We start from the raw sequence: 27,318 nt of genomic DNA, 5'->3' as shown, positions 1-27,318 counted from the left end.
GATCCACCTGCCTCCTGAGTGCTGGGATTAAAGGCAAGCACCACCACCTGGCTAAAATAAATACATCTTAAAGATACATATTATATAACACATTGGGCATTGTGGCACAAGGCTTTAATTGCAACACTTGGGAGTCAGAGACAGATGGATCTCTGTGAGCTTGAAGCCAAACCAGCCAGAGTTACAAAGTGAGACTCTGTTTCAAATAAAAATCAAACAACAGAGGGGCCAAAGAGATGGCTCAGTAGTTAAGAACACTTATTGCTCTTGCAGAGGACCTGGGTTCAATTTCCAGAACCCACATGGTAACTCACACCTATCTGTAGTTCCAGTTCCAGAGGGTTTGATGCCTCTTCTGGCCCAGGGGACTGGGAGAGCCTGAGGATAACTACACCATCCCAGCTGTCGTTGTCAATGGCAGTGGCAGACACTGTATAATCCCCATGAAAACTACCATTTATTGAGTCCTTACCATATGCAAGAAATTTACATCTAGCAATGTATTTAACCTTCACAACAATATCATATCATGAATATTCATCGTATCTTATATCCAATCCCATTGCTACATTTAAGGAAGGAGCCCAAAGATGCTAAGAACTAATCAGGACTGGGGGTGTCACTCGGTGGAAGAGTGTGGGGATGTGGGAGATGTCCCTGGCTTTGAGCCCCCATATCACAAAGCAAACAACATCAAAACTCACAATTAGGGCCAGCAAGATGGAGCAGTGGGTAAAGACACTGAGCTTCAAAATAACCTTAGTTTGATCCCCAGCCTACTAGAGGTTCGAAAATACCTATTAATTCCCTACTGTATGAAGATTGTTTAGGAACTGGATTCAAAATCCGGAAAGCACAAAATGGGGGCTTCATAAAGCCACTTCCTACTTCATTCTTCTAAGGAACATCCCAAGCTTCTTGTGAGACCTGTAATTTCAGCTAGGAATTTACCTTTAGGTCCAACCTAAGGGTGAGTAACATTTTCCCACCTCTCCTAACCATTCCAGAATCTGTTAATGAGCCAGTTTAAAATAATGTCATATTTCAAGTTCATTTCACAACTGGAAGAAATGTGACCCCCAAAAGTCAGACATTGCTTGACAGCGATGCAGTCCCTGCAGACCCAGTGGTAAACAGTGGGTGAGCTCACTGCATCTGCACCAGAAGCTCCTGCTTTCAGATGGCAACCCCAGCTCTCCCAGATCCCACCCTTCAGAGCCCCATAGTGTTTTCCTTCCACCTTCTTGAACTGATCTCCCTGTCTCTGTCTCTCTCTCTCTCACACACACACACATACATACACATATCTGTCTCTCACACACCATTACTGTCACACAAACACAAAAATCTGTCTCATACTCACACACACACACACACCTCTGTTAGTCCATCCATCTGTCCGTCCGTCTCTGTCTCCCTCTCTCTCTCACACACACACACCAGGAACCCTAAAGGACACAATCCTATGACTTCCTCGTGGCCTGACCTCTCCACATTGGTTGTCATTTTTCTTTTCTAAGAACAGAGTCCTTAGAGTCAAGGATACGGGAATCCAGTCCCTATAGTTTCTCAAATGACTTCATGAAATCTTAAAAATCAAGACCAGAATCTAGACTGGTCTTTTCCCCTCCAGGCATTTTGTTCTTTGGCAATGAAGTCCATCTTTCTCTGAAAAAGAAAAAGGAAACTAATGGATCCAGTGGGGCAGGTTGACATGCTGATCAGAAGAGGCCATGATTCAGAGAGCAAGAGTCCTGACCTATCATTTCTGCTACCTTTTCCAGTGCTGTCGCCTAGGAGTCTGCTTGTTCAGCCTCAGACTCAGATTATCTGTTAAGATATCACTTCTCATGTTGTAACCCTTGCTGAAACTCCAGGTTACACACATGAGGCTTCCAGAGGACATCATTTCCTCATTGCAACAACTACAAATGTGAGATGCTACTTTAGTGAAATAATTTGCATATTATACAACTTGCCCCCTAATTCCCCTTGGGCTGGGAAGATAGCTCAGTGGTTAAAGCACTTGCCAAGAAAGCACCTGAGTTCTGATTTCTAGAGCCTGCATAAATACTAGGTGGTCATGACATCCTACTTGTAATTTCAATAGAGACAAGAGATCCTCATAGCAAGTTGTTGTATCTATATGAGTGTTTTCCCATTTCATTTGACATTGCTGCCACCAAAATATGAGGGTTCCAAATATTACATCCCCATCAACACTTTTGTTTCTAAAACCTTCTCATAGCTATCCTGTACAAAGTGGTGTCTCATTGTGGTTTTGATTTGCATTTCCCTGGTGACTAATGATGTTGAACATCTCTTCACATGCTTACTGGCTACCTGTATCTAACTTTCTGGGGAACTGCAACTTCAGGTCTTGTACCCATTTTAAAAATCTGGTGCTCTGATTATTCATCACTTTTTAAAATGTGTTTTTTATTTTATGTGCACTGGTGTTTTGCTTGCATGTATGACCATGTGAGGGTGTCAGGTTCCCTGGAAATGGAGTTGAGAGCCACTATGTGGGTGCTGAGAATTGAACCCAGGTCTTCTGGAAGAGCAACAGCCAGTGCTCTTAACTGCTCAACCATCTCTCCAGCCCCTGGTTCAGTTCATCGCTTTTTAAACCGTACAAATAAGTACTATAAACTGGGCAATGGTGGCAGAGGCAGGTGGATCTCTGTGAGTTCCAGGATAGCCAGGGCTGTTACACAGAGAAACCCTGTCACAAAAAGCAAAAACAAAAGCCAAACAAGTAAGTACCATTAATATATAGTCCACACACAGTAAAATTCACGCACAGTAGAGTGCTGGACTGTACATGTGGTAGTTTAGAAAATGTGGAAAGGGAACATGGGTGAAGTTGCCAGAGCCCATCAATCACCTCTGCTATTTCAGTGTTTGATACCATTCACGACATGGACTAGTTTTTTTTTTTTTTTTTTTTTTTTTTGGTTTTTCGAGACAGGGTTTCTCTGTGGCTTTGGAGGCTGTCCTGGAACTCGCTTGGTAGTCCAGGCTGGTCTCGAACTCACAGAGATCCGCCTGCCTCTGCCTCCTGAGTGCTGGGATTAAAGGTGTGCGCCACCACCGCCCGGCTGGACTAGTTTTTTTATTTGATATATTAGTTTAAAAAAACTCCTAAAATTCTACTTAGCTTGGGTCAAATATTAAATAAGATAAAATATTTTGATATATGGCTTAATAAATTATTCATCCAACAACTGAAGATAACATAACTTTCAGTGCAAATGCAGACAGAATCAAGTCGTGACAGCAAAATCTACTGACTGGTGCCAGCTCAGCTAACTGGAAATGCTAACTCTACATATACTTAATTATTGAAAGAAAGTTACAGAAATTTACTTAAGCTCTCATTTGATAAATGAGAGGCCAGAACTTTTTCCTTTTGCAAAATTTGTTCTCTTGTACAATAACAATGGCTAAAATAAATGGCACCAAATTTTTGGCAAGTCTTGTTTAATTTAGCATATAATTAAAATCTCATGTAGCCTTATTGGTTTTAGTATCCAGCAGAGAGAAAATATTGAAACTCCAAGAGATTTTGAATTAAATAGCTACAGCAGTTTTGTTTTATTAGTTCTGACTGTGTGAAAAAAAATCATAAGGACAACTTTGGAAAAATTGAGTTCTTTTTAGAGCCCCAAATGACTTTTAAAACAATAAAACAAACTATAAACCCTACACAAGTGATATTAAAATTATGTAGTTCAAGAAATCTGACATTCACAAATGTGGTTGTAATTTTTTTTTTTAACTACAGCAAAGTGGCCATGGATCTATTGGGTTTTGAAAAGGCAGTGTTATACAGTTTAGCAGAATTAAGTGCTTCGGTTTGCTGGTGAGGGTTATGTAGTTGGGTTGGAATGTCAGAGTCAATGCCTCTAAGGTCTCCACCCACTTCCCAGGGTCTGTGGCTGCAGCAGGGGAAGTACAGATGCACCTTTAACTGGCAATTACTTAACAATCCTGCATTAGTGGTTATTTCTCTAGCATCTCAATATTTACTTTCAGAAGGGTTACAGATTTATGTCTTTTGGGCTGGCGTTTGCATCAAGCACAGACTAAGCCGGAACCATAAATCCACACATTCCGGAGGAGAAAGAACAAAATATTGGGGAGATATTTCATGAGGAAGACTGGTTCCCTGCTAGCTCACTGAGGTCCCAATGTTTTGGGTATTCAAATACCACATTTGAATTTCAGATAATACCGATCTGTCGTTGGTCCCCAGAGTCTGTGTCTTTCTGAGATCTAAAATACGGAAGTCTCCATCAGGCCAGGTGATGAGAAGGGTAGGTATAGTCACCTGCGGAGACGAAGATTCTGTGAGAACCCTTTCCTGAATGTCTCCAAAGACAAGATACTAGTGAAATTGTATATAGGTCTAATGAATAACTAAAAACCAAACCACACAAAACAAAAACCTTTAAAATTGAGTGGTACCAGGTGTGGTGGCTCAGGCCTATAACCTGAATTTTTGGAGACACTGAGGCAGGAGGATCTCAAGTTCACGTTCATCCTGGACAACTTAGCAAGACCCTGCCTCCCAATAGCAGAGGCGAGGCTGGAGCTGTGGCTCAGCTGATAGGGGTTTTTCCCCTAATGTGCATGAAGCGCTGAGTTTGATTCTTAGTACTGCATAAGCTGGGAGTAGCATCTGCTGGAACCCCAGCAGACTGGGGAGTGTAGGCGGAAGGATGGAAGGTCAAGGTTGTTCAACTTTGAGCTGGAGGTCAACCTGAGCTACATCCGAGGTCAACCTGAGCTACATCCGACCCTGTCTCAAAAGATTAAATTAAAAGGATCAGAAAGCATAACCCAGCTGTTGATTATTTGCCTACCATGGGTAAGGCTCTGGCTTCAACCCCTAGCAATACCCAACTCCGTGTGAGTGAATGCTGTGTGTGGGATGTGCCCACAGAGGCCAGAAGTGGGTGTTGGATTACTAGAGTTACAAGCAGTTGTGAGCTTCCAGACATGGGTGCTGGGAACTGAACTTGGATCCTCTGGGAAAGCAGCAAGTGTTCTTAACCAATGAGCTGTCTCTCCAGCCCCACTTTTAAAAAGTCATTTATTTGTATGTGTGTGTGCCTGCTTGAGTTTATGAGCACCGTGTGCATGCAGGTGCCCTCGGAGGCCAGAAGAATCTGGGATGGAGTCTGGGTCCCCTGCAAATGACTTTTAACTATTAAGCTATTTCCCTAGTCATTCTTCCATTTGTGTATGCACGTGTGTGGGTCCCTAAGTGCCACAGCCAGTGCACGTGTGGTCAGAGAGACGCCTTGTCAATCAGCCCTCTCTCTTCACCATGTCCCAGTGACCAAACTCAGGTCCTCAGGCTCCGAGCTGAGTGTCTTTACCCACTGAGCCATCTCTATGACACAGCACTTTAGATTTTTTTTTAATATATAAAACTACTTAGTCTTTTCCAGTTTTTTTGGTTTTGTTTTGTTTTTTGAGACAGGGTTTCTCTGTGGCTTTGGAGGTTGTCCTGGAACTCGCTCTTATAGACCAGGCTGGTCTCAAATTCACAGAGATCCTCCTGCCTCTGCCTTCCAAGTGCTGGGCTTAGAGGCATGAGCTACCAATGCCCGGCTTCTTTTCCAGTTTTTATACTGAAAACTTTCAAAGCTACAGTGAGGTTAAAACTATAGCACAACAAAGACCTTTATGTCCTTCACCTCAACTTGCCAATTGATATTTATTGGGTTTGTCTCTTTATGTCTACACACACATATATTTATAGTTATATACATATGTGTAAGTATAATGTGTATCATGAACTACTTGAAGGTTGCAGATATCATGACCCACATCCTTAAATACTTCCATTTGAATACCTTAGTAGTGGGTTTTCCAATATTTAACTCACAAGACCAAAATCACACCTACACAGCACCAGTGAACTACTGCCATCTATGTACAAGTCATTTTTCCCCTTTTACCGCAAGTCCAAAGGATTCTGTAAGACCTCATCAGACTATCAAAATCCTTATCTTCAGTTTCACTCAATAATGGTGTCTCATACGTCTTTCTTGAATGAATTATTTCATTTCCTGAATCAATAAAACTTTCTACATTAACCCTTATCTCATCATTATTGTGTGCGGTGAGTGTTGTGGGCACTCGTGTCACGCTCCAGTGGAGAGCTCGCTGTCCACATTTTATTTTCACCTGGGGTCTGGAGTATGAGGTCTTCAGTTTGCAGCATAGGGAGGCAATCTCTCATAGGCTGAGCCATCCATCTCACCAACCTCAAATGTTTTATATTTGTCCTCCAGTTTTCCCATCCACCACTCCCTTATTCCACTTGAATTCAATGAATTTAGAAACTCATAATTAGCGGGGTGGTGGTGGTGCTCAACTTTAATCCCAGCACTCAGGAGGCAGAGGCAGGGGGATCTCTGTGAGTTTGAGGCCAGTCTGGTCTATAGCGCTAGTTCCAGGATAGCTAGGGCTGTTACACAAAGAAACCCTGTCTTGAAAAACCAAAAGGAGAAAAAAAAAGAAAAACTATATTTCATCATACTTTCTAGGCATATGGCAGAGGATAACGATGGGATTAGTTCTTCCACAGTGAGTTCTGTGGATCAAAACTCAGGCGGCCAGGCTAGCACCTTGACAATCTATTTTTGAAGCTTAATCACCCCACGTTGCCCAACAGAAGCCCCCTCAAGCAGTCTGTTGTCCCCCTACAGTGTCTGGCACAAGATGTATTTGAGCTCACCGGAAGTGTCCCACGGTTCAGGTCTCCAGGTGTTCACAGGTGTCTTTTCCGTTTCAGCCCTGTCCCCTCTCTTCATTGGGAGTCGACGCTAACTCTATTCCTATCTTCTACTATTCATGCAATGGAGTGAACACAGGGAGATACATTATTTTAACTCAAATAACAGTGCTTCTCTCACTGGTCTGTCTGCTCTTGTAGCTTGTGTCTGCCATTATTCTGAAATCTGTCAGTGATTCCATCCCCAAGCAGTTAGGAAGCTTTATGGCAAGTCCCAAATGTTTCAGATGAGAAAAGCCTATGGCAATAAACGGACCGAGGCTGCATTAGGTAACCTATTCACATGCTGTTCTAACTTGGGCTCACTCACACCCTAGGTTTGTTGACACCTACTTATCTTTCAAACATCATTTCCTTTGGGAAGACTTTCCCTTCCCTTTCTCATATTGACTCTCTCCTTTCCCCCAAACTAGGGGCTGTCCCCTAAAGTTTTCGACCATTAGGCACGATTTCTCCCTAGCATATATGTTACTGTGTTCAATTTGCTTCCTGCTTCCATGAGGACAGGGGCTACCTCTCTCGTTTGCTAATGACACACAGTAGTTGCTCAAGAAAAAAAATGTATGAAGTGAAACTCGAACCCAGGTCCTCCAACTACCCAGTTTTCTCCTCTTTTGCCTGGGCCAGTCCCGTAATAGCTGAAGATGGAATTCTAAAGGGTAAAATGTAAAATCTCAACAGAAAAAAGTTTCTCTATTAATAGAAAACCTTAGCAGAGACTGTCCAACACAAGGTGTGGTCACCGCAGGGGGCGTCAATCAAAAAAATGCCCCTTTGCCCCAGAGGCGAGTGAAGCCGCCCAGGGCCGAGGCCACACTAAGCAGCTCGCTACGACTTTCAATAGAAAACATGTGTAAAACCTCGGAGCCTGACTGCACACAGCTGTGTCCCAAGGCGCCGGGACGAAGGTGCAGGAGCAGCGCCTCCCACCCCCCGCCCTTCTACTGGATGGAAGAACATTGCATAGCATCTGCCGGGCGCTGTATGATCCAGGTCTTGCCTTGATTCCCGTCTGGAGCAGATTTTGCCAAGCATCGGGGGAGGTGGCCGAGTTCAGGGGCTTCCAGGTAGAACACGGAGCACCTGCAGTCTTGTCGGTACCCGTCTGGGACGCAGTCGAAGGCTCTTCTTGGAGCTCTGAGCAGCAGAGGGCCCAAGCACTAGACAGTGCCACCGTTACCCCAAGGAGCGCAGCCTCCCTCCCGGGAGGTTGCTCTGGCTCCCGGAGGTGCCATCCTGCGGACGACCTCCTAGCCCGTGGAGTCCCATCGCTCCTCCAGCGGCCAGATGCTGCCCGAGTTTCCGCAGTGGCGCCTTCCCGCTGGGATCCGCGTTCCTGGCACATGCCTTGTGCTCACCTCTTCGACGGTCTCAGTAGGACTCTCAGTGCCTGGAGCGTCAGCGGCGGCGGGACACCCCGGAGCAGGGTCCCTGGAGCTCCGCAGCCGGAGCGTCTCGGGGGCGGGAGCAGGGCCGGCGGGGGCGGGTCGGGGCAGGGGCGGAGGCGAGTCCGCGGCCCGCGCCATTGGCCGCAGGGCCTGGCGGCAGGAAGGGACCCGAGCGGGGCCCCACCCCGTGGCTGCCCGAGCCTATCGCCGGGAGCGCGGAGCGCAAATAAATGTAGCGCGGTGGCGCGGACCGGCAGCTCTCTCCGAGGGGCTGCGGCGCAGCCATGCAGTTCCCGCACCCGGGGCCCGCGGCTGCGCCCGCCGTAGGGGTACCGCTGTACGCGCCCACGCCGCTGCTGCAGCCCGCGCACCCGACGCCCTTCTACATCGAGGACATCCTGGGTCGCGGACCCGCCGCGCCCACGCCCACCCCCACGCTGCCATCCCCCAACTCCTCCTTCACCAGCCTCGTGTCCTCCTACCGGACCCCGGTGTACGAGCCCACGCCGGTCCACCCAGCCTTCTCGCACCACCCCGCCGCCGCGCTGGCCGCCGCCTACGGCCCCGGTGGCTTCGGAAGTCCTCTGTACCCCTTCCCGCGGACGATGAACGACTACACGCACGCCCTGCTCCGCCACGACCCCCTGGGTAAGGCGGCCGGGGTCGGCGGGGCCCGAGAGCGGGCGTCCGTGAGGAAGGCGCACTCGGCGGGTGGCAGCGCGCGGGAGGCGGCGGGGGTGGACGGGAGACTCGGGAGAAAGTTGCGGCGAAAGCACTGAGCTAGCGACTCGCGGGTACGCGCGGGCACAGGAGGCGCGGGCCCCGGGGACGCGCTGCCGGAGCTGGGACGCTCGGCCACTCTGATTGCTTTCGTTGCACCTTGCAGACATCAGGGCGAGCGTAGTCGGGAGAGTGTCTGGGGCACCCAGGGTGGTAATGGAGGGCAGCCCTGGCCACGCGTGTCGACCCGGGTGGGGCCCCCTTAGCGGGCTACTCCGGGAAGAGGACGTCGGGGCGTCCCGAGCCTGGCCCCTGCAGCGCAGGGATAGCTGCCGGGCCGGGCGGTTCCTGGGCTGGGCTTGGTTCAACAAGCTTGTGCAGTGAAGGAGCCTGACCCTTTCCGTTCATACAGGAAATCTTGAGCTCTCGATAGGAGAAAATCTGGTTTCTGAAGCTGTTAAGTGTTTTCCTGGCTGCATGAAGCAGACCCTTCCCCCGGAGTAGTGCACGCTGCTGATTATTTTATCGACATCCTCAATACAGACAAATTCAGGAAACACTCGACGTCTGATAGCCAGGATCCGTTTTTCTGATATTGTTCATTTCCTCTGTGTGGGATGTGACTTTATGGCAGCTAAAATAACCAGTTGCTTCCTCTCTGCCTCCTCCCCTCACCCCCTTTGGAGGCTGTTTTGCACCAGACTGAAGCCTGACGCAAGCAAAATCTCGAAAAAACAATTCCAGCTTTCAAAATGTTTAGGTGTAGGCCTGTTGACAGAGGGGCGGACATACCGACGCACCGCCACAGCTTTGGAGTAGGAAGGTGCAGACCCCTAACAGTTAGGAAGGGCGACGCAGACACAGTGACTGCATGAGAATTTTCGGGCTTGTCCCCACAATGTTCCTAAGAAATAAATAAGCAACGGTGACTGGGTTCGGGGCCCGAGTCCCTCATCGTCCGTGCGGTCTGATTCCCTAGAGGGAATAAGGAGGTGGGCTCACCGAATTTTAAAGTCAACACTTTCGAAGTTTCACTGGGGACCTTGGAGACAATTAATATTTTAATGAATTAGTATTTTAATGTCAGCGTTTTAGGACGCAGCCTCCGGCGGCTCCTGTTCTCACTGCTACCGGGATTTGGGGTGTGGGTGTTAACAATTTTGTATCTAAAAGGTTATCAATATTTGTATTTTTAAATTTCAGCCTGCAGGGTGTGTGGCTGTCCCCCACTCTGATTCCCCTGTGGGGCAGGAACGGTCCTGGGGCAAACGTTTTCACGGAGAGCGCCCTGGTTTCCTTGGGTTTCTGCTGGGCCTGAGCAGAAGGAAGCTTTTTTTTTTTTTTTTTTTTTTTGAGACAGACCAACAGGAAACACATTGACGGAAATGTTGCCATAGCCCACGGGGTGGCTTTAACTGGCCGCCCCCGCAGGCCGAGTGTGAAATCAGAGGAGGCCGAGGTGTGCTCCAGCCACGATTGGAGGCCCCACTCGAGGCCTAACACAAGCGCCCTGCGAGCGCTTCTGTGTAACCAGGTCTTGGGAAGTGTACCAACCCTGCTCCTCCCCTACGTGCGCACACTCAATCCTTTGCAAAAAAAAAAAAAAGTTGTGTACATACAAGAGCCGGTCAGTTAAAGAAGATGTTTTAAGCCCGGCAGGGGTCCTTTGGGGGTTGAGGAGATGTCTTTGCATTAGCCACAGGTGGGATGGGCAGCTAGTGCGTGTCTTGCGTGTCCAGAGGTGGTCTGCGTGCTAAGCAGTTGAGCTGACTTTGTGTGCTTTGGTAGGGACTGTTGAATCCACCCGTATACCCGAGAATGTATGTGATGGGAGCATGTCTGCTCTTTGGTCAGGTAGGTCTGGGACTGCCCAGGGGCTCTAGGGCAGCAGTGACCGCCTTTCTTCTGGCCCACAGGCAAGCCCCTGCTCTGGAGCCCTTTCCTTCAGCGGCCGCTGCACAAAAGGAAAGGCGGTCAGGTGCGGTTCTCCAACGACCAGACCATCGAACTGGAGAAGAAGTTCGAGACTCAGAAATACCTCTCCCCACCCGAGAGGAAGCGTCTGGCCAAGATGCTGCAACTCAGCGAGAGACAGGTCAGCTCACTGGGTCCCTCGGCCCCAGCGGGCTTTTAGAAACCACCGGCACCCTGGGCATGTTCCGCCCCTCCCCGACTGCAGGACGGCTCCTCACCGTAGCACCAGCCAGTCCCTTCTCCCTTCCTCCCCAGGTTCCTCCGGATTTGGGACTTTCTATAAACTTACTTTCTTTCCTGTAGGTCAAAACCTGGTTTCAGAACCGACGAGCTAAATGGAGAAGACTGAAACAGGTATTGACATGGCTCTGTTTCTATGGAAATAGATGTTTGTATCACGCTATCTAAATGCGGAGACCTGTTATGGGTTGTATGCAAAAGTCATTTGAAGAGACTGTTTAACCTCTTCACCTTGATTAAAAGGGCAAATAGTCCTGCTGAAATTCAGGATGAGTTGCTCAGGTGGCACTAATGCTAAAAGCACCTAATGCAGTTCCTATATCAATTATGCTAGGGTTTCACACGCTAGCCAGTAAACCGCCTGGCTAATTGTTTTATAAACCCCATATGTTGTTTATCTCATTAACGCAGGAAAGATAAAGTAATTGACAGTAAATTACTTAAGTAGTTATCTTTGGGAGAAAATTGTTTCTTTTATTGACACAGCCATAATAAAACCAGGCAGGACTCAAGGGTAAATATAAAGACACAAACACCTTTAAGTCTTATTTGCACTTTTTAAAAAGGAAGAATTAAATATCAAAGAGTTGAAAAATTATTGTCCATCTTTTGCTAGCTCTTAAAATGAATGTAAAACATATAAATAAATCACCATGCCTATTTGGTAAGTAGCTTACACTTCCTAAGAAGTCTTTCAGTAACTTTGTTAAGAAACATGAGATATGTATATATGTATGTAAAGGTTAACTCATCTTCCAGAGCAACCCTGCTGACTTAGAGCTAAGGATTTATTTCTGAGGTCCCAGACTGGATGTTTCCAGAGTTATCTAACAACCACTGAATGAATGGCTCACCTGGCAGTGCCTTAAATAACTAAGACAACTGCTTGAAACAGTTTGCTAAGTGGGGAAATTTAATATAGATTTTTAAATTGTATTGGTTGCACTTGATATTAAAAAAAGATGCTGCCCCCAAAGAACATTTTGAAACAACAAAAGATTTCCCATAGTTTTATTATTCCTAAGTATTTGAGGATTCCCTTTTATCACTAACCTTGCACAGCTTTTGCAAATTTGGTCATTTGATGAAAATTACAATGTTTCTATATAATGTTTACATCTACACTAGACACCCACAGGCTTAAACACTCACTGACTGGACTCGGTTCTTATTCAAAGGCTTACAGACATTTTCCCAAGGACTTTTAAAACAGTGCTTTCTATGAAATATGGGAAATATTTTTCCCCAGAAAAATTTTCCGAGATTTTAAGCGCATTACAATCTTTTCAACAATATTATTTGGGTCTGTGATTTTTCTTTGCCATGATTTTGTACCTTGGTACAAATGGTTTTCCTTTTGGATTCAGTCTATAATTTCACAGTATATTTTTTTTCCTTTTTTCTTTTCTTGTGGGTGGACCTTTGTATAACAAAACAGCCATTAACATTTGTTCATTTTAAAATGCTAGGAAACCCTGTTTGGGGCAGTATTTAAAGAACGAGGACTGTGCAGTCTGGATCAACTGAGTTTTTTTCCCTCGTAAATTGAAGATCTTGACTGAGATCATGGGTCTATGTCATGTCTAATCTCTCTCCGATGTGACTTTGCCCCCTTCTTTCCAATGGGGAAAGGAATCACAAGTGTATCTTCTTAGGAAAGAGATTTTAGATAAAGACTGTTTATCAGCTAATTTGTAAGCATGCTAAAGGCTGGGAAAAAACCCATTTTGGTTTTTATGTCTGATCTCACCGTCTGTATTTTCATTCCCTCCTCATTCAGGAGAACCCTCAAAGCAATAAAAAGGATGAGTTGGACAATTTGGACACTTCTTGTGACCAGGGCCAACACTCACCCAGTGAACAGAATAAAGGTGCCTCTTTGGATAGTTCTCAGTGTTCACCCTCCCCAGCCTCACAGGAAGACCCCGATTCCGAGATTTCAGAGGATTCTGACCAGGAAGTGGACATCGAGGGTGACAAAGGCTACTTTAACGCTGGATGATGGTCACCGGTGGAGATGTGTTCAGACCGACCGGACTTTCAAATGTTCTGCTACAGATAAACTGGAAAACTATGGGAGAGAAAAAGAGTATCGTTCTTCTAGTGCTCTGAGACTATTTGGTGTGCTGGCTAATTAACAAATACGCATCGAAACTTGATTTTGACTTAACAGATGGTGTACATACCAGCTTTAAGTTGTTTTGATAAAGTGACTAAATGTATCCCCATTTAAAAAAAGTGAATGATTTCTATTTATGAGAAGTAATTGAACTTTTGTTTAAAACTTAAATTATAACTTTAAAGGTTTTAGTAGGCTGTTCCTGAGTGACTTTTCCTAAATCTGTGGCTATACCCTCAAGAGGTACACTTAGAAAAGGGGCCCCTGTTTGCGGCTCCTTGGAGCACTTTCAGAGGGCACACTCGACTTTTACATGACGGCTCACATTGCCTTAACTCCTAAACCATTCGGGAGCACTTGGCTCCAGGCGTGCGTTCTTATAAGCAAGATAGCTGATAAGGTTCTCAACATCTTGTTTTCCTCTGCCGGTGCCTCTCTTAAGGGATGGCCCAGTTCCTACAGGCAGGGAAACTGGCTCATTTGTGACTGAAGGTAATCCCACGTGAACTAGAAACAGCAGGGCAATTAAATGTAAGTGATTGTAGATAGTGTGTTTTATAGAAGCAATGTCTATAGCATGTATATAGAATTATTCACTGTAAAAACCCTGCCAAAATGATCTTTAATTTTTAAAAAAAAATTTATTTGAGTTAACTTGCATTACCCTGTTGGAATTCTCATTCTTTGCTTAAAAAAAAAAAAACACAAAAACAAACCCTAAACACACCACTTGAATTGCTTTGGAGTGTGTGTGTGTGCTCGAGTGCGTGCTTGGCACAGGTCTGGGGGTGGGGGGGCTGGGGCCCATGGGTGGTGGGGTGCCCATCTCCTGGAGTGTGAATTCGAGTTTTCCTAGGGGTGTTAGCCAGGGCAGGGTGTGTGTGTGTGTGTGTGTGTGTGTGTTTCAGACCAGGGGACCAAGCAGGGCCGGTTGGAGCACCATCGATTGGGGTGTGAGGCCACTGTCCTTGACCAGCATGAGTCAACAGTCACCCTCACCCTGGTGGTAGACCAACTGCTGTGCTCTGTGCAGGATGAGGCAGGGTTTGGAGGAGCAGGAGATTTAGAAGATCTGGGAACGATAAAGCCTGTAGGCCTAGAGAGAATCTGAGAGTGAGGGGCTGGCAGGTGTGAGAGACCCCGTGGACGCAGCACTCTGCCTCCCTGCACTCAGCGTTTCCCTTAGGTAACTCCTGTGGGTGCTGGGCTGCGACAGCAAGCAGAAGCATCAGGAGTGTCGGGAATGTGATGGCTGAGGAAAAGGGGTAGGGTCCTGGATGATGGGTAATTGTGGGAAGAGTGCCGAGCGGGTAGATGTGGTCAACTTGCATCCAGCTTCCTGTCAGAGAGCCCAGGTCTGACAGCCCTCCCCAGGGACCTGTTAAGGAGAGGCCCAAGTTAGCCTCCATGGAGTCTTCAGTAAAGAGCCTGTGGCAGAATCTGTACAAGAAAAGCTGTTGCTCCCCGTGTGTGGACAGCCAGGTAAAGACCGGTCCTCACCCTGCCTCATTAGAGTCCAAGAAGGGCCATGGAATTGCAGGTGAATTAGGTTTCTGGAAAATACTGAACTCTTGTCCTTAGGCAGAGGGAGGGCATGGGTAGGCTGGGAAGTTAAAGGTCTATGTTGGAATTTTAGTTCTTGGTCTGGGAACTCTGAGAGAATGGCCCAATTGAGCTACACAACCCACTCTGGGTCTCCCTGCCCATCTCAGTTCATGTCCCTCATCTCCTTATTGTCAGAGCCCAAAGGAACCTTCCAGAGGAAGTTTTGTTCCCAATCAGCTGCAGGCTCCAAGCTCCAGACCTGCCTAACAGGTTACATCCAAGTTTCAAAGGCCACAGTCAGTCTGGTCTGAAAGTGGAACTGTTTGATGCAAGTTCTGGAGAATGAGACATTCGTATGGAATTAATATGATCCCGAAACCCCTGTGTTTCATGGCTGCTGGAGATAACCTCTGGGTAATGTTTGCTCTCCGGAGGAACTGTATCATGACCATTAGGCAGAGGGACAGCGGCTTCTGTATTGATTGACACTAGCAAAGCTAAGGGGTGAAATCTTGTTTTAAAGTGGGCAATTCGCTGAAAGCATGCTGTTTTCCAATTGGAAGCTAGCCCAGGTTCCCTTCAAGCTGTTGACGTTCTCACTCTAAACATGTCCTTAAGAACTGAGTGGTGGTTGGAGGAGCTACAGCATTCTCAGGACACAGGTTAGCATTAACTTTTTGTAAAGCGCTCTGTTACAGACTGCCAATGGATATTTACAAACTCTTCCTACAATCCAGACATTTTTCATTTGTTTGCCCTTTGGCTATTTCATGTTGAAGCGGCATGGATGACCTTTATGGCACAGCTCCTGTCTTGTTTTTTAACTCTTTATCAGGAGATTCAACTTGAAAAACGGTTATCATTTAGCAGAAAGACAAACAGAAAAGCACATTTCTGTAAGCAAAACGTTAATGATTGGAAGAATTGTCCTAATTTCACCGTGACAGTGTGTGATTAATCCCCTGGGTCGTGTACTTATACTTTAAGTTATTCAGTTCATTGCTCTTTGATATCCAGAATCCTGCCTAACTTAATAGGGTATTGATTTTGCTGGATGATGTACTTTGACTCTTTACACAACATCACTTTTAAGGATGACTAGCCTGTTGCGTACTATTTTATTTAGAGAACTATTGCATAAGGTTTCTTTTTTTTTCTTTTTATGGTTTTTCTCAGGGCAAAAGCTGATAAGACATCTTGTGGGAAAAGCGGAAACAATCGCTGATAGTGAAAGTACCTGTTCTCTTTCAACATTTCTGACAAGCTCTTTCGTTTGTGGTTTTATCACTGTGAATATTCAGCTTGGTTAAAATGTGGACAGGACAAGGATTCAAGAAAACAACATCAGATCTTCCACTGTGGCTATACTGCCTTGTGGAAATGATTTCTCCTTAAAATCCAGTAATTTGTGATCCAATGGCTCTGTGAATGATGGGAGGTTTTTTTTTTTTTTTTTTTTTTTTTTTTTTGGTTTTGGTTTTTCGAGACAGGGTTTCTCTGTGGCTTTGGAAGCTGTCCTGGAACTCACTCTGTAGACCAGGCTGGCCTCGAACTCACAGAGATCCGCCTGCCTCTGCCTCCCGAGTGCTGGGATTAAAGGCGTGCGCCAACAACGCCCGGCATGATGGGAGGTTTTACATATAAAACACCAGAGAGAATGTGGGACACCAGCCATCATATGAATAGGAGCTTGTTATCTTGTGGTCAAAATATTTACACTCTACTAACAATCACTTTTCATCCATTGGGTTTTTTTTGATACCCCAGGTGGACCTGTAAGTGCACAGTATAAGTTTGTTCCTTGAGATTTGTTTGTTTGTTTTGGTATTGTTAATCTAAGCACTTGGCAGATTCCTTATCAGAACTTCAAGGTCCACGGAGCAGGCTTCAGAGATGGCTTAGTAACCAGCATGGAGGCAGGCAGGCAGGAGTCCCCTCCCTTGATGCCTGGGGACGTGAATTCGAGCTTCTAGTCCTTTAGATGCCACTCTTGGAAGGAGGCATTCTACCTGGAGCCAGGTGAATGCCATGGCCGGCAAGTCCCAGGAGTCTAGGCGGAGTCTTCAGCAGTTGGACACACACAAATCTCTTCAGACCGAGACGCAGTAGGAAGGAGAACTTGGAGCTGGCATTTCCTGTCTGCGGAGGATCATGACTTTGGAGCATCCGGCAGCCACCGCGAGCTTTTCGAAGCTGCGGGTGGTTCTCCTGCACAACTCATCGTTCTTTTTTCTAGGAGGAGGAGGAGGTCATTGATAATTTAGGGTGATTTTTCCAGATTAAAAACCAGTGGGGGCTGCTTTCCATCAGAGAAAGTTTAGTCAAGGTGTTATTTTCCAATCCTTCTTTAGGATCGCTTTTAATTTGAAAAGGGAGATTGTCATTACAAAAAACGACTGCAACAATTAAAAAACAAACCCTTAAGACATGCAGATGAGCAGGCACAGAAGAGTTAACAGCAGAGAGTGTCCTCCCAGTATTCAAAAATACTTGTAGGGAGACAGCTCTGCTGAGCCTGTCTCAACCTATATATTTTATATATTTTATAGCTTAATCATGACCTCATCTTCCCCACACTTCCTTTTTTGCCTTATTCATCCTCCCGCACCAATGAAGCCTTATACTCACTTAGTTTATTTAACCATTAAGGACAGAAAATGAATACTCTTAACTCTTCAGATGTCAGTGTAAGGGACAATGTTTTCTTGAAGTTTGTAGGAGTGTTATGCTTCTAACCCTGTGGCTACGGGACTTGAACTGTGTGAGGAATCAAGATAAGCAGTACCAGGACTTCACCAGAACATCAACAGTAGCAGAACCCATAGGGTCTGGGCACCTGGCACCCCTGGGGCACATAGATGGGGGCCTAGGAGAGGATGAGGGCAGAGTCAGCCAGGGCTCCTATTTGATAAAAGGAAATGGGATGCTGGCCCATAAAGAGACTTGACCAAGAAGAATTCAAGTCTGGCGGGGTGGTGGTGCACGCCTCTAATCCCAACACTTGGGAGGCAGAGGCAGGCTGCATAGATGAGGCTAGGTTTCAACTCCTAATCCCCTATGTTGGGATTACAAGCAGGAGTCCCCATGCCTGGTATTTTTTCCTGAGTTATTTCTTCTGTCCCTTCAGGAGATAGTAACTGAGAGTTAGAATTTTTATCTGTTTTATTCAGGGCTGTACTTTCTACCCCGGAATATAGTAAGTACTGGAAAACTGTGGGATCAACAGCATTAGGTATGCTGTAGGGATTATTATTATTAGCATTGTTATTGTTATTATTGACAGAGCCTCAGTGTGTAGCCCTGGCTGTCCTAGAACTCGCTCTGTAGATCAGGCTGACCTCAAACTCACAGAGTCTCCTCTGTCTCCCAAGTGCTGGCAAGAAAGGCACTCGCCACTAACAGCCGTAACAGTATCATGTAATGTCTTTGTTTCTATCCTCATGGCAACACTATGAGGTTGTTTCTGTTATCAGCTTCATTGTTTTCCATGTAAAGAAACGGTCACAGAAAGTGAATCTACAGGTCTCACGTCCTCAGTCATTGCAACAGTGGAAATCTACAGGTCTCATGTCCTCAGTCATTGCTGCAGTGGAAATCTCATTTAATCTTTTTTTTTTTCTTTTTTGGAGACTTGATTACATGCAGCCTGGGATGACCTTGAACTCCTTCACCTGTCACCTGCTGGGGTTACAGGTATGAACCAGGTGCTGGTAAGGCTCTATTAATAAGACAGCTGTAGTGGAGTGGGATTTGTGTTGTTCGGTTCTAAAACTCATCTGTCTTAATGTAAGTCTAGATTTAAAAAAATAGGGATAGGGAATTTTTGTGGGTGTAGCACATTATTCTGCCTGGTAACTAAACCAAAAGGAACACCATTTCCTTGTTTTCTGGGAGAAATGACCATAATAAAATACGTGATCTTGCTTTAAACTTTTTAGAATGAGTGTTTTAAGTTAGTATACAAAGTCGCAGGTTTTATCACGGGATCTTCACATACGTGTGTGTCGTTGTCGTGTGCTCTTTGTTGTGCATTGTCTTCCCCATTCTGCTCCGTTGGGAACCCTCCTGGCCAGCTCCCTTCCTCCCTTGGGTTACTTCTTACCGCATTTACAGCCTTTCTTCTCTCTATTCTCTCCTCCTTTAGGATCCCTTCCTCTCTCTGTACTACTCACCAGTTGGTTCCCCGCCACACACTCGTCCTCCCCTCCGAAACAGGGTCTCTCTATTTATTATAGCCCTGACTGTTCTGGAACTCTGTGTTAGATCAATCTGACCTTGAACTCACAGAGATCCACCTACCTCTCCCTCTCTAGCTCTAGTACTGCATGCTTTCAGGTCTGGGTTCTTTGTACATGAGAAAAAAAACGTTTTTTGGATATTTTTCTGAGTCTGGCGCATTAATATAACGATTTCCAGTTGTATCCATCTTCTTGCAAATTAGTGTTGTTTTTAATCTTCCTTTACAGCTGTGTGAAACTCCACTGATACACGTGCTATATCTTTCAGAGCATTCAAAACTTGTCTGCCCCTGGTCCATGCTCTTCCATGTTCCAAACTGCTCAGTATATTTCTTTGGTGTCGTCCATCGATGACATGCTTTGCAGAGAACTCTCAACATTACAGTACAGAGGCTTCCTTCTAGTCACCAGCATCTAGCACTGTATTTGGCATGTAGTGAGCTTTTAATAAACATTATACAAGAGAATGAAAGTGAAAGCTACGCGTCTTCCTCAAAAGATAAGAGAGGCTTTTTCTCCCTACCCAAGGCCGGCATCATCATTCCATTTCCCATTCTCTGGCCACAGGAAACACACTTCTAGGTGGCTCCAGGAACACAGCAGTTACTCCCGTGCCCTAAAGCTAGACAGAGTCCCAGGCTTTTGAATGGTGGGGAGAGGACACAGAAGTCTGTAGAAGCCTAAGTAAGCATCCAAAGAGCCTTCCCCATTTTTACAGCACACGTTTTAAGAGGAAGTGCCTCCGTGGTTTTTATTGGCTGTCTTTCCTTTCAACTTGGCCATTTCATTCAAGGACCAATTCATGCTTCTCGATTTCAATCAAGAGTTTTATTGAAAATATGTCAGTTTACTTAAAAAAGGAAAGACACCATCTAGGGTGGCTTGTTACTACTGTCTCACCAGCATCACCATTTAGCAAGTGGAAGCAGGAAACACAAATGTTTTTCAACAATTTCTGAAAGTATTTCACTAATTACAGGGAACAGAAAGCGTGTTTGTGTCAAGTTTCCGTTTTTCTTTGCTTCGAGTGGAAATCCACATTATGACACACTTTCCATTAATTGTAAATTAGACCAGGCTAATTCAGTTAATGTTTAAAAAATGTCTCCCGAGTTCAGCTGTCCAGAGGAAGTGGTCTCTTAGACACCTGCCTCCCATAATGATTTGATGTTAGGTAGGTGGAGGGAATGAGGCAGCTATGATGCCGCATGGTGGTGGTTAGTGAAATGAAGGTAAAATTGTTAGCTTCACCAAGCAATTACTTGATCTCATTAAGGTCTTTCAACTCACTGGAACACCCTTTGCCAGAAGCAGCTGCCTGCTGTTTAGTTGTTATATCAGGCATTAAATACATAGTGCTAACAGTGACCAGGGAATTTAAGCCTCCAATTCTCAGTATGTATTATTCATTGTTAACCATCCTGTCTGAATGCAAGGTACTGAAATACTTTTTTGTCTGCATAGCATTTTATTTGTAAGTACCACGTTTACAAGTTATATATATTTTCAAGTGAGTTCCAGGACAGCCTCCAAAGCTACAGAGAAACCCTGTCTCGAAAAAAAAAAAGTTATATATATTTTCGAATAAGTAAATTTTTAAAAACATAATTTATTTTAATTTTATTTTGTGTGCATTGGTGTGAAGGTATAATATCAGGTCCCTGGAACTGGAGTTACAGACAGTTGTGAGCTTCCCTGTGGGTGCTGGGAATTGAACCCAGGTCCTCCGGAAGAGCACCCAGGACTCTTAACCTCTGAGTCACCTCTCCAGTCTGTTAGATGTTTTTATCTGCTTTTGGTCAAGGTCAAAGTCTAGGCTGTTAGCTCAGGATGATTTTCTTCCTTTTACCTCCCCGTACTGGAGCTATACATGTGCCAACACCACCCTGGGTTTATGTGCTCCTGGGGACTGAACCCAGAACCTCATGCATGCTAGGCAAGATGTCTGTCACCAAATTACAGCCCATCCCTCACAATACTTGAGATAGTTTATCTAAGTATAAAAACCGTACCACAAAATCCATAAATAGCATTTCACATTTTCTAATGAGACTAATTTCTATTTAATGTTTTATTAGTGAGTATTAATTATACATAATAGTTGTTTCATGCTGACATACATGCACATAATGAATTTGATCATATGGAATCCCCATTATCCACTCTTGGTCCCCTCTCACTCCTATGATCCCCTTCCTTTGCTTAGCTGGCGTCTTCTACCTTCATGACTCCTCCACCCCCCCCAAGCTACCAAAGAGTTTCATTTGGTTTATTTACAGAAGCATGGGTGAGGGATTATTCATAAAAAGCATGGGCACTTTACTAGTGACTACACTAGTAAGAAAGACAGTCTCTTCCTTGCCCATCAATAACTAACTGGTAATAAGCTTCAGTGGAGGCAGGCATCCATGGCAGGATGTTTAGGGGCTCTACTTGTAGAGACCCTGTGCATGTAATCACAGCTGCAAAATAAACCCTACTAAGCAGTCACTTTCCATTCTGTGTTCCCTTCAGCCCCTGACAATCTGCCTGCCCCCACTCCTACTTGCTCTGGCCTTTCAAGAGATTGTTCACATTGTAGCATCTAAGCAAATAGTAAGTACTTCACTACTTTTGATGGCTTGGTAATACTCCATCCTGGTAGTACATAAGCTTTGCTTATCCATTTCTGAATTGATAGAACTTTTAGTTGTTTCTTGCTGTTAGCAATTATGAACAGTGATGCTATGGATACACACGAGCAAACATTTATTTATTTATTTAGGCTTTTCCAGACAGGGTTTCTTTGTGTAGCCCTGGCTGGCCTGGAACTAGCTCTGTAGAACAGGTTGGCCTTAAACTCACAGAGATCCACCTGTCTGCCTCTGATTCCCGAGTGTTGAGATTAAAGGCATGTGCCGCCACCGGCCCAATTAATCTACTTTTATTTTGTTGCTTGTGCTTCTCATTTTACATCTAATGATCTATTGTCAAAATTCTGTATACAACAAGGACAGATATTTTCTCTTAAAGTGGTTTTGAAACAATAGAGATAGAATTGTGTCAAATAACAAGATGGTGTGGAAGAAAAATCTTAAGTGTATTCACTGCTGTAAAGAATTGGACCGACTTAAACTAGGTATTAATCAGTGATACTTCATCGTCACCACCTGGCTCCTCCTTCTTCCAAAGATTGGGGGCTCCCTGCATAATGGTCACTTTCAGGTCTAGGAACTTCAGGAGACAGAAGTTTCTCCAAAGACATTTGGACCACCTCCGTGTATATGCTCATCCATCCCTGGCCTGATCAGTAGCTCTGAGATGAACTATGATGACTGTCAAGGTGTAGGCCACATACCCAGTCCTAGTGGAAGGCGTGAGTGAAGGTCATCTCCACCGGTGTCCTGTGAGTTGACAGGGGATACTCAGCTTCCTGGAGGAGAAATTAGGGAGGTTTTACCAGAAAATGAGCAAGTAGACGTGTATAGGTATCTCAGTCAGGGATGCTATTGCTGTGATGAAATACCATGACCGAAAGCAACTTGGGAGGACAAGGTTTATTTGGTTTACACTTCCACATTGTAGTCCATCATCAAAGGAAGTCAGGACAGGAACTCAAACAGGACAGGAACCTGGAGTCAGGAGCTGAGGCCATGGAGGGATGCTGTTTACAGGCTTGCTACCGGTGGCTTTTTTTTTTAAATTGATTTTTATTTAAATTTAAAATAATCTTATTTTACATACCAATACCAGTTCCCTCTCCCTCCTGCCCTCCCATTTCCCCCCCCCCCCAACCCTCCATCCCACCCCCATCCACTCCCCAGGGAGGGTGAGGCCTCCTATGGGGGAATCATCAAAGTCTGTCAGATCATTTGGGGCAGGACCTAGACCCTCCCTTGTGTATCTATCAGCCTACTTTCTTATAGAATCCAGGACCTTCAGCCCAGGGATGGAACCACCCACAATGAGCTGGGCCCTGCCCTATCAACCACTAATTAAGAAAACACTCTAGGGGCTGGAGAGATGGCTCAGCAGTTAAGAGTACTGACTTCTCTTCCAGAGGATCCAGGTTCAATTCCCAGCACCCACATGGCACTCACAATTAATTGTCTGTAACTCCAGTTCCAGGGGATCTGACACTCTCACACAAAATATATACAGGCAAAACACCGTGCACATTAAATTAACAAGTAACTCTTTAAAAAAAAAGAAAGAAAAAGAAAACACTCTACAGGATTGCCGACAGCCCAATATTAGGGAGCCATTTTTTCAACTGGGGTTCCTTCCTCTCAGGATAACTCTAACCTGTGTCAAGCTGACATAAAATGAACCAGCAGATTAGGTAAAAATGACCACTTTTTAACCTCAGACGGGAAAGTGCCTTTTGCACAGCTGCTGAGTTTCCAACAACTGCCGGGGTCACAGCTACAGCTGTCTTTAGTAGACAGCTTCCCATGAGAACTAGGCAAAAGATGCTCACGGACTCATCCTTCATGTGGGGCACTAAAGCTTCCACCCTGGAGCCAGGCCTTCTGACTCCAGTCCTCAGCCTGCTACCACTAGGCTGCCCTGCTATGTCCCCATCCTTCCTAGCAGCCAATCTCCTCTACCTGGACGTGACCCTTTCATTGAGATACAAAGTTTGTGTCCAGGGAGGATGTTACAGTATTTCAACCCTCCCGACACCCAAACACCCAGGGGCGTATAACATCTATCTCCTGTAAAATTCTGAATCCAGAGTATAGGCAGAGGTCCAGCCCCATCTCCCATTTCAACTGAACAATCTTTTGTATTGGTGGAGGACCTTCAGCTCCTCATCCAACAGCAGGTGAACCGAGTCCATCCCTGGGCACAACTTCCACCTCCCTGAAAGGATGGCAAGCACTATCTTTTTTTTGGGGGGGGGAGGGTTTCGAGACAGGGTTTCTCTGTGGCTTTGGAGGCTATCCTGGAACTAGCTCTTGTAGACCAGGCTGGCCTCGAACTCACAGAGATCCGCCTGCCCCCACCTCCCGAGTGCTGGGATTAAAGGCGTGAGCCACCAACGCCCAGCTAACAAGCACTATCTTGTCTTCATACCTGAGGATGAATCAGGTTTGTCTTCTCCATTTTTGCACCTTGGCAGATGCTGCAGGGCTGTTCTGCCTTGAGGAGGAATGTCTCATGTGCAACGTCTACTTAGAATCGTTATCACGGGCACTTTGAACAAGATGTCCCCCATAGGCCTCTGACATTTAAATACCTGGTCTCCTGTGGGTGGCTATTTGGAAAGAACTAGGTTTGGCCTTGTTCGAGGAGGTGTGTCACTATGGAGGTGCTCTGAGGTTTCAAAAACCTCCTGCCAGGCTCAACGTGCTCTATGTGCTTCCTGCTTAGAAAGCAAGATTTGAGCTCTCAGCAGTTCCTTTTTCCAGGCCCTTGTCCCTCCATTTTAAAAACTAACCTTGTGAAACTTTTGTTTTCTTGAGACAGGGTCTCACTATGCAGGTCTGGATGTCCTGAACTCACTATGTAGACCAAGCTGTCCTGGAACTCATCACAGAGATCCACCACCCAATTGAATGCTTTCTTTACAAGTTGCCTGGGCCGGGGTATTTTAATCAAAGGAATAGAGAAGTAACTAAGAAGTAGGGTGTGGTGGTGCATACCTTAAGTCCCAGCGCCTAGGAGGCAGAGGCAGGTGGATCTCTGTGATGAGTTTGAGGTCAGCTTGGCCTAAATAGTGAGTTCCAGGACACCCAGAGCTACCACAAGACAGAAACAAAACAAAACAACCCCCAAGAGAAAAGTAACTAAGACAGAGGTCTACAAAAAAGCATTGCAAACAGACAGGATTTCCTCTTGAGACTGGATGCCTGGAAACCTGTGTATTTCTAACCCAGTTTTTAATGAGTGTATACATTTTAGTGTGTGTGTGTGTGTGTGTGTGTGTGTGTGTGTGTGTGTGTGTGTGTGTGTGTGTGTGTGTAGGCTGGAGGTCGATGTCAATATCTTCCCCTATGTTTTTGCTTGTTTGTTTGTTTTTCAAAACAGGGTTTCTCTGTGCAGCTTTGGGTGTCCTGGAACTCACTTTGTAGACCAGCTTGGCCTCGAACTCACAGTGTGCACAGATTAGTGGACTTCTTGTAGGAGTTGGTTCTTACCTTTTACCACATGGGTTCTGGGAAATCAGTTAACTTAGTCACATCAACAAAACAGTTCAGTAGAAGAGGCTGGCTGGTTGGGAGACTGGAAAAAAACAGCCCAGGTTGTCAGCCTTCTCAGAGTCATTTCATGGGTTCCAAAATTTTGTGGCTTAAAGAAAGACCAGATCCAGAGAGTGTGGGTTGGGAAATAAAGGATTTGGGGGTGAAATAAACATGAGGAAATTGGCACATTTTCTCTTTTGGATAGCTATAAGGCACATTACCACCTTAAAGTCTTCGAGAGCCGGCTGGTGGTGGCACATGCCTTTAATCCCAGTACTAGGGAGTTAGAGGCAGGCAGATCTCTGTGAGTTTGAGGCCAGCCTGGTCTACACAGTGAGTCCCAGGATGGCCTCCAAAGCTATAGAGAAACCGGGTCTCGAAAACCACCCCCAAAAAGGGCTTCAAGAATTCCATTGGAATAGAGAAGTACATTTAATTTCATCTAACACAATGCCCCTAAAGATTTGTTTAGTTATAGATGCCTTTGCTTATGTAGGGCCCGTTATTTCTTTTAGAATTAATCTTCTGTGAAAACAGTTTGGGAAATGGAGGTCTAGAATGATGGTATTTTGTTTCCCCTGGGACTCTCCCAAGTCTTTTGGGTCATAAGGCATTGCTCTAGCAAAACGTATTTCTTTGGGATAATACCAGAATCCCTGGGAATATTCCTAGAGTACAAGGTCACCCTAAAGTTTGACTGCTGGTGGCACTTCAGAATGACCTTAGTAATCAGTGGTTTATCTTATGTACTCTGACTGCAAGGTGCAGGCCTGAAGCACAAGCCTGATATGCCAACTGCTTAGATGGTAGAGAAGAGAGAATAGAAAACTGGAGGTCTGTCTGGACCGCAGAAGGAGTTCAAGGTCACCATGAGCAACTTAGTACAAGTCTTTTTTTTCAGAGCTTAGAAATGCAGATGATGTCTTTGGATGCCCACTGATGGCCCTGCAAATATGGAGCTCTAGGGAACTTTGCTCAGCTGGTAACATTTTGACCCTCATGATGTCAACATCTTTGGTCCCCAGTAAAGTTACTGAAGCCTGTGTGCTGCTGCTGAGGACTTAGGGCTAGCCCAGGGAGGAGTGTTGGACACTTAGTTTCCTTCTACTTCTCCCTGGATATAAACACGAGACATCTCTGAAGAAATAAAGTTGCTTTATGATAGGGAAAAATGGCTGGGGCTAGCAGAGGCTAGGAGAGGCTGCTTAGATGATTGGAATGCAAATATGAAACTTCATATCAAATAAAATGTCTATTAGTCTCTAGAACATCCAATGATCAACCCTCCCTCCTAACCTGTCTAAAGTTGGTACCAGATCTCTTTTTGTCTCTGTAGTTACAAGTGGCTTTGATGCTGTGGGTGGGCCCCAACTCTATAGGTGATGCTGCTATCACACAGTAGGGCTTTTTTTTTCTAGCATGGCCTCGTGGTTGAAAACTATTCTTATGCCTCTTATTAAAAGTCCAGGTCCTGGTTTGTCCTATGGGTTTTAAGAGTGAGACTTCAGGTACCATCCTTCCATGCCCCAGTGGTATTGTCACCTCTTCAAACAGCTTTTATTTATTATCATTATTGTTTTGTTTTGATTTTGTTTTTTTTTTTTGAGATAAGGTTTCTCTGTAGCTTTGGAGGCTGTCCTGGAACTTGCTCTGTAGACCAGGCTGACCTCGAACTCGCAGAGATCCCCCTGCCTCTGCCTCCTGAGCACTGGGCAAACAGCTTTTATATCTGCTGTTCTTGTTAGTTGACCATAGCAGTGACCAGCTAGCAAGCTGGCTCCCTGAGCCATGCAGATCTTTGGTGCACATTGATTGAGCAGGTTTGGAAAACATACCACTTGTGTCAGTGAGTATGCAGTTTTTTTGAAAAGTTGTTTTCAGGAAGCAGGATTCACGGGTGAGGGTGTGGCTCAGCTGGTAGAGTATTTGCCCGAGTCCCGTCCCCAGCATGCATAATCAGACCTGTAATTCTAGCACTTGGGGAGTGGAAGCAAGAGGATAAGATGAAAAATCAGGGTTTGTATTACCTAATATCCACACAGAATTGTCCCGTTAAGTACACAGGATTGGAACTGAGGACTATGGACTCCAGCCATGTGCTAAGTCCAGAGCTTGC

The 27,318-nt window shown here is 45.4% G+C and overlaps 1 protein-coding gene across 1 annotated transcript; it reads left to right on the top strand.

Annotated features, from left to right (window-relative positions):
• The first annotated feature begins 8,444 nt into the window (after window positions 1-8,444).
• Window positions 8,445-13,912, top strand: Hhex (hematopoietically expressed homeobox). The gene is made up of 4 exons (XM_005063649.4): window positions 8,445-8,847; window positions 10,836-11,014; window positions 11,197-11,247; window positions 12,914-13,912. The coding sequence occupies exons 1-4, from the start codon at window positions 8,484-8,486 to the stop codon at window positions 13,133-13,135; spliced, it is 816 nt and encodes a 271-aa protein (XP_005063706.1). The 5' UTR covers window positions 8,445-8,483; the 3' UTR covers window positions 13,136-13,912.
• The last annotated feature ends 13,406 nt before the right edge of the window (window positions 13,913-27,318 follow it).

This window comes from Mesocricetus auratus, unplaced genomic scaffold (genome assembly GCF_017639785.1).
Source record: "Mesocricetus auratus isolate SY011 unplaced genomic scaffold, BCM_Maur_2.0 Super-Scaffold_4256, whole genome shotgun sequence".
Lineage (NCBI taxonomy): Eukaryota > Metazoa > Chordata > Mammalia > Rodentia > Cricetidae > Mesocricetus > Mesocricetus auratus.
The sequence above is the reverse complement of the archived record's forward strand: the minus strand, read 5'-3'. Positions and strand labels throughout refer to the sequence as shown.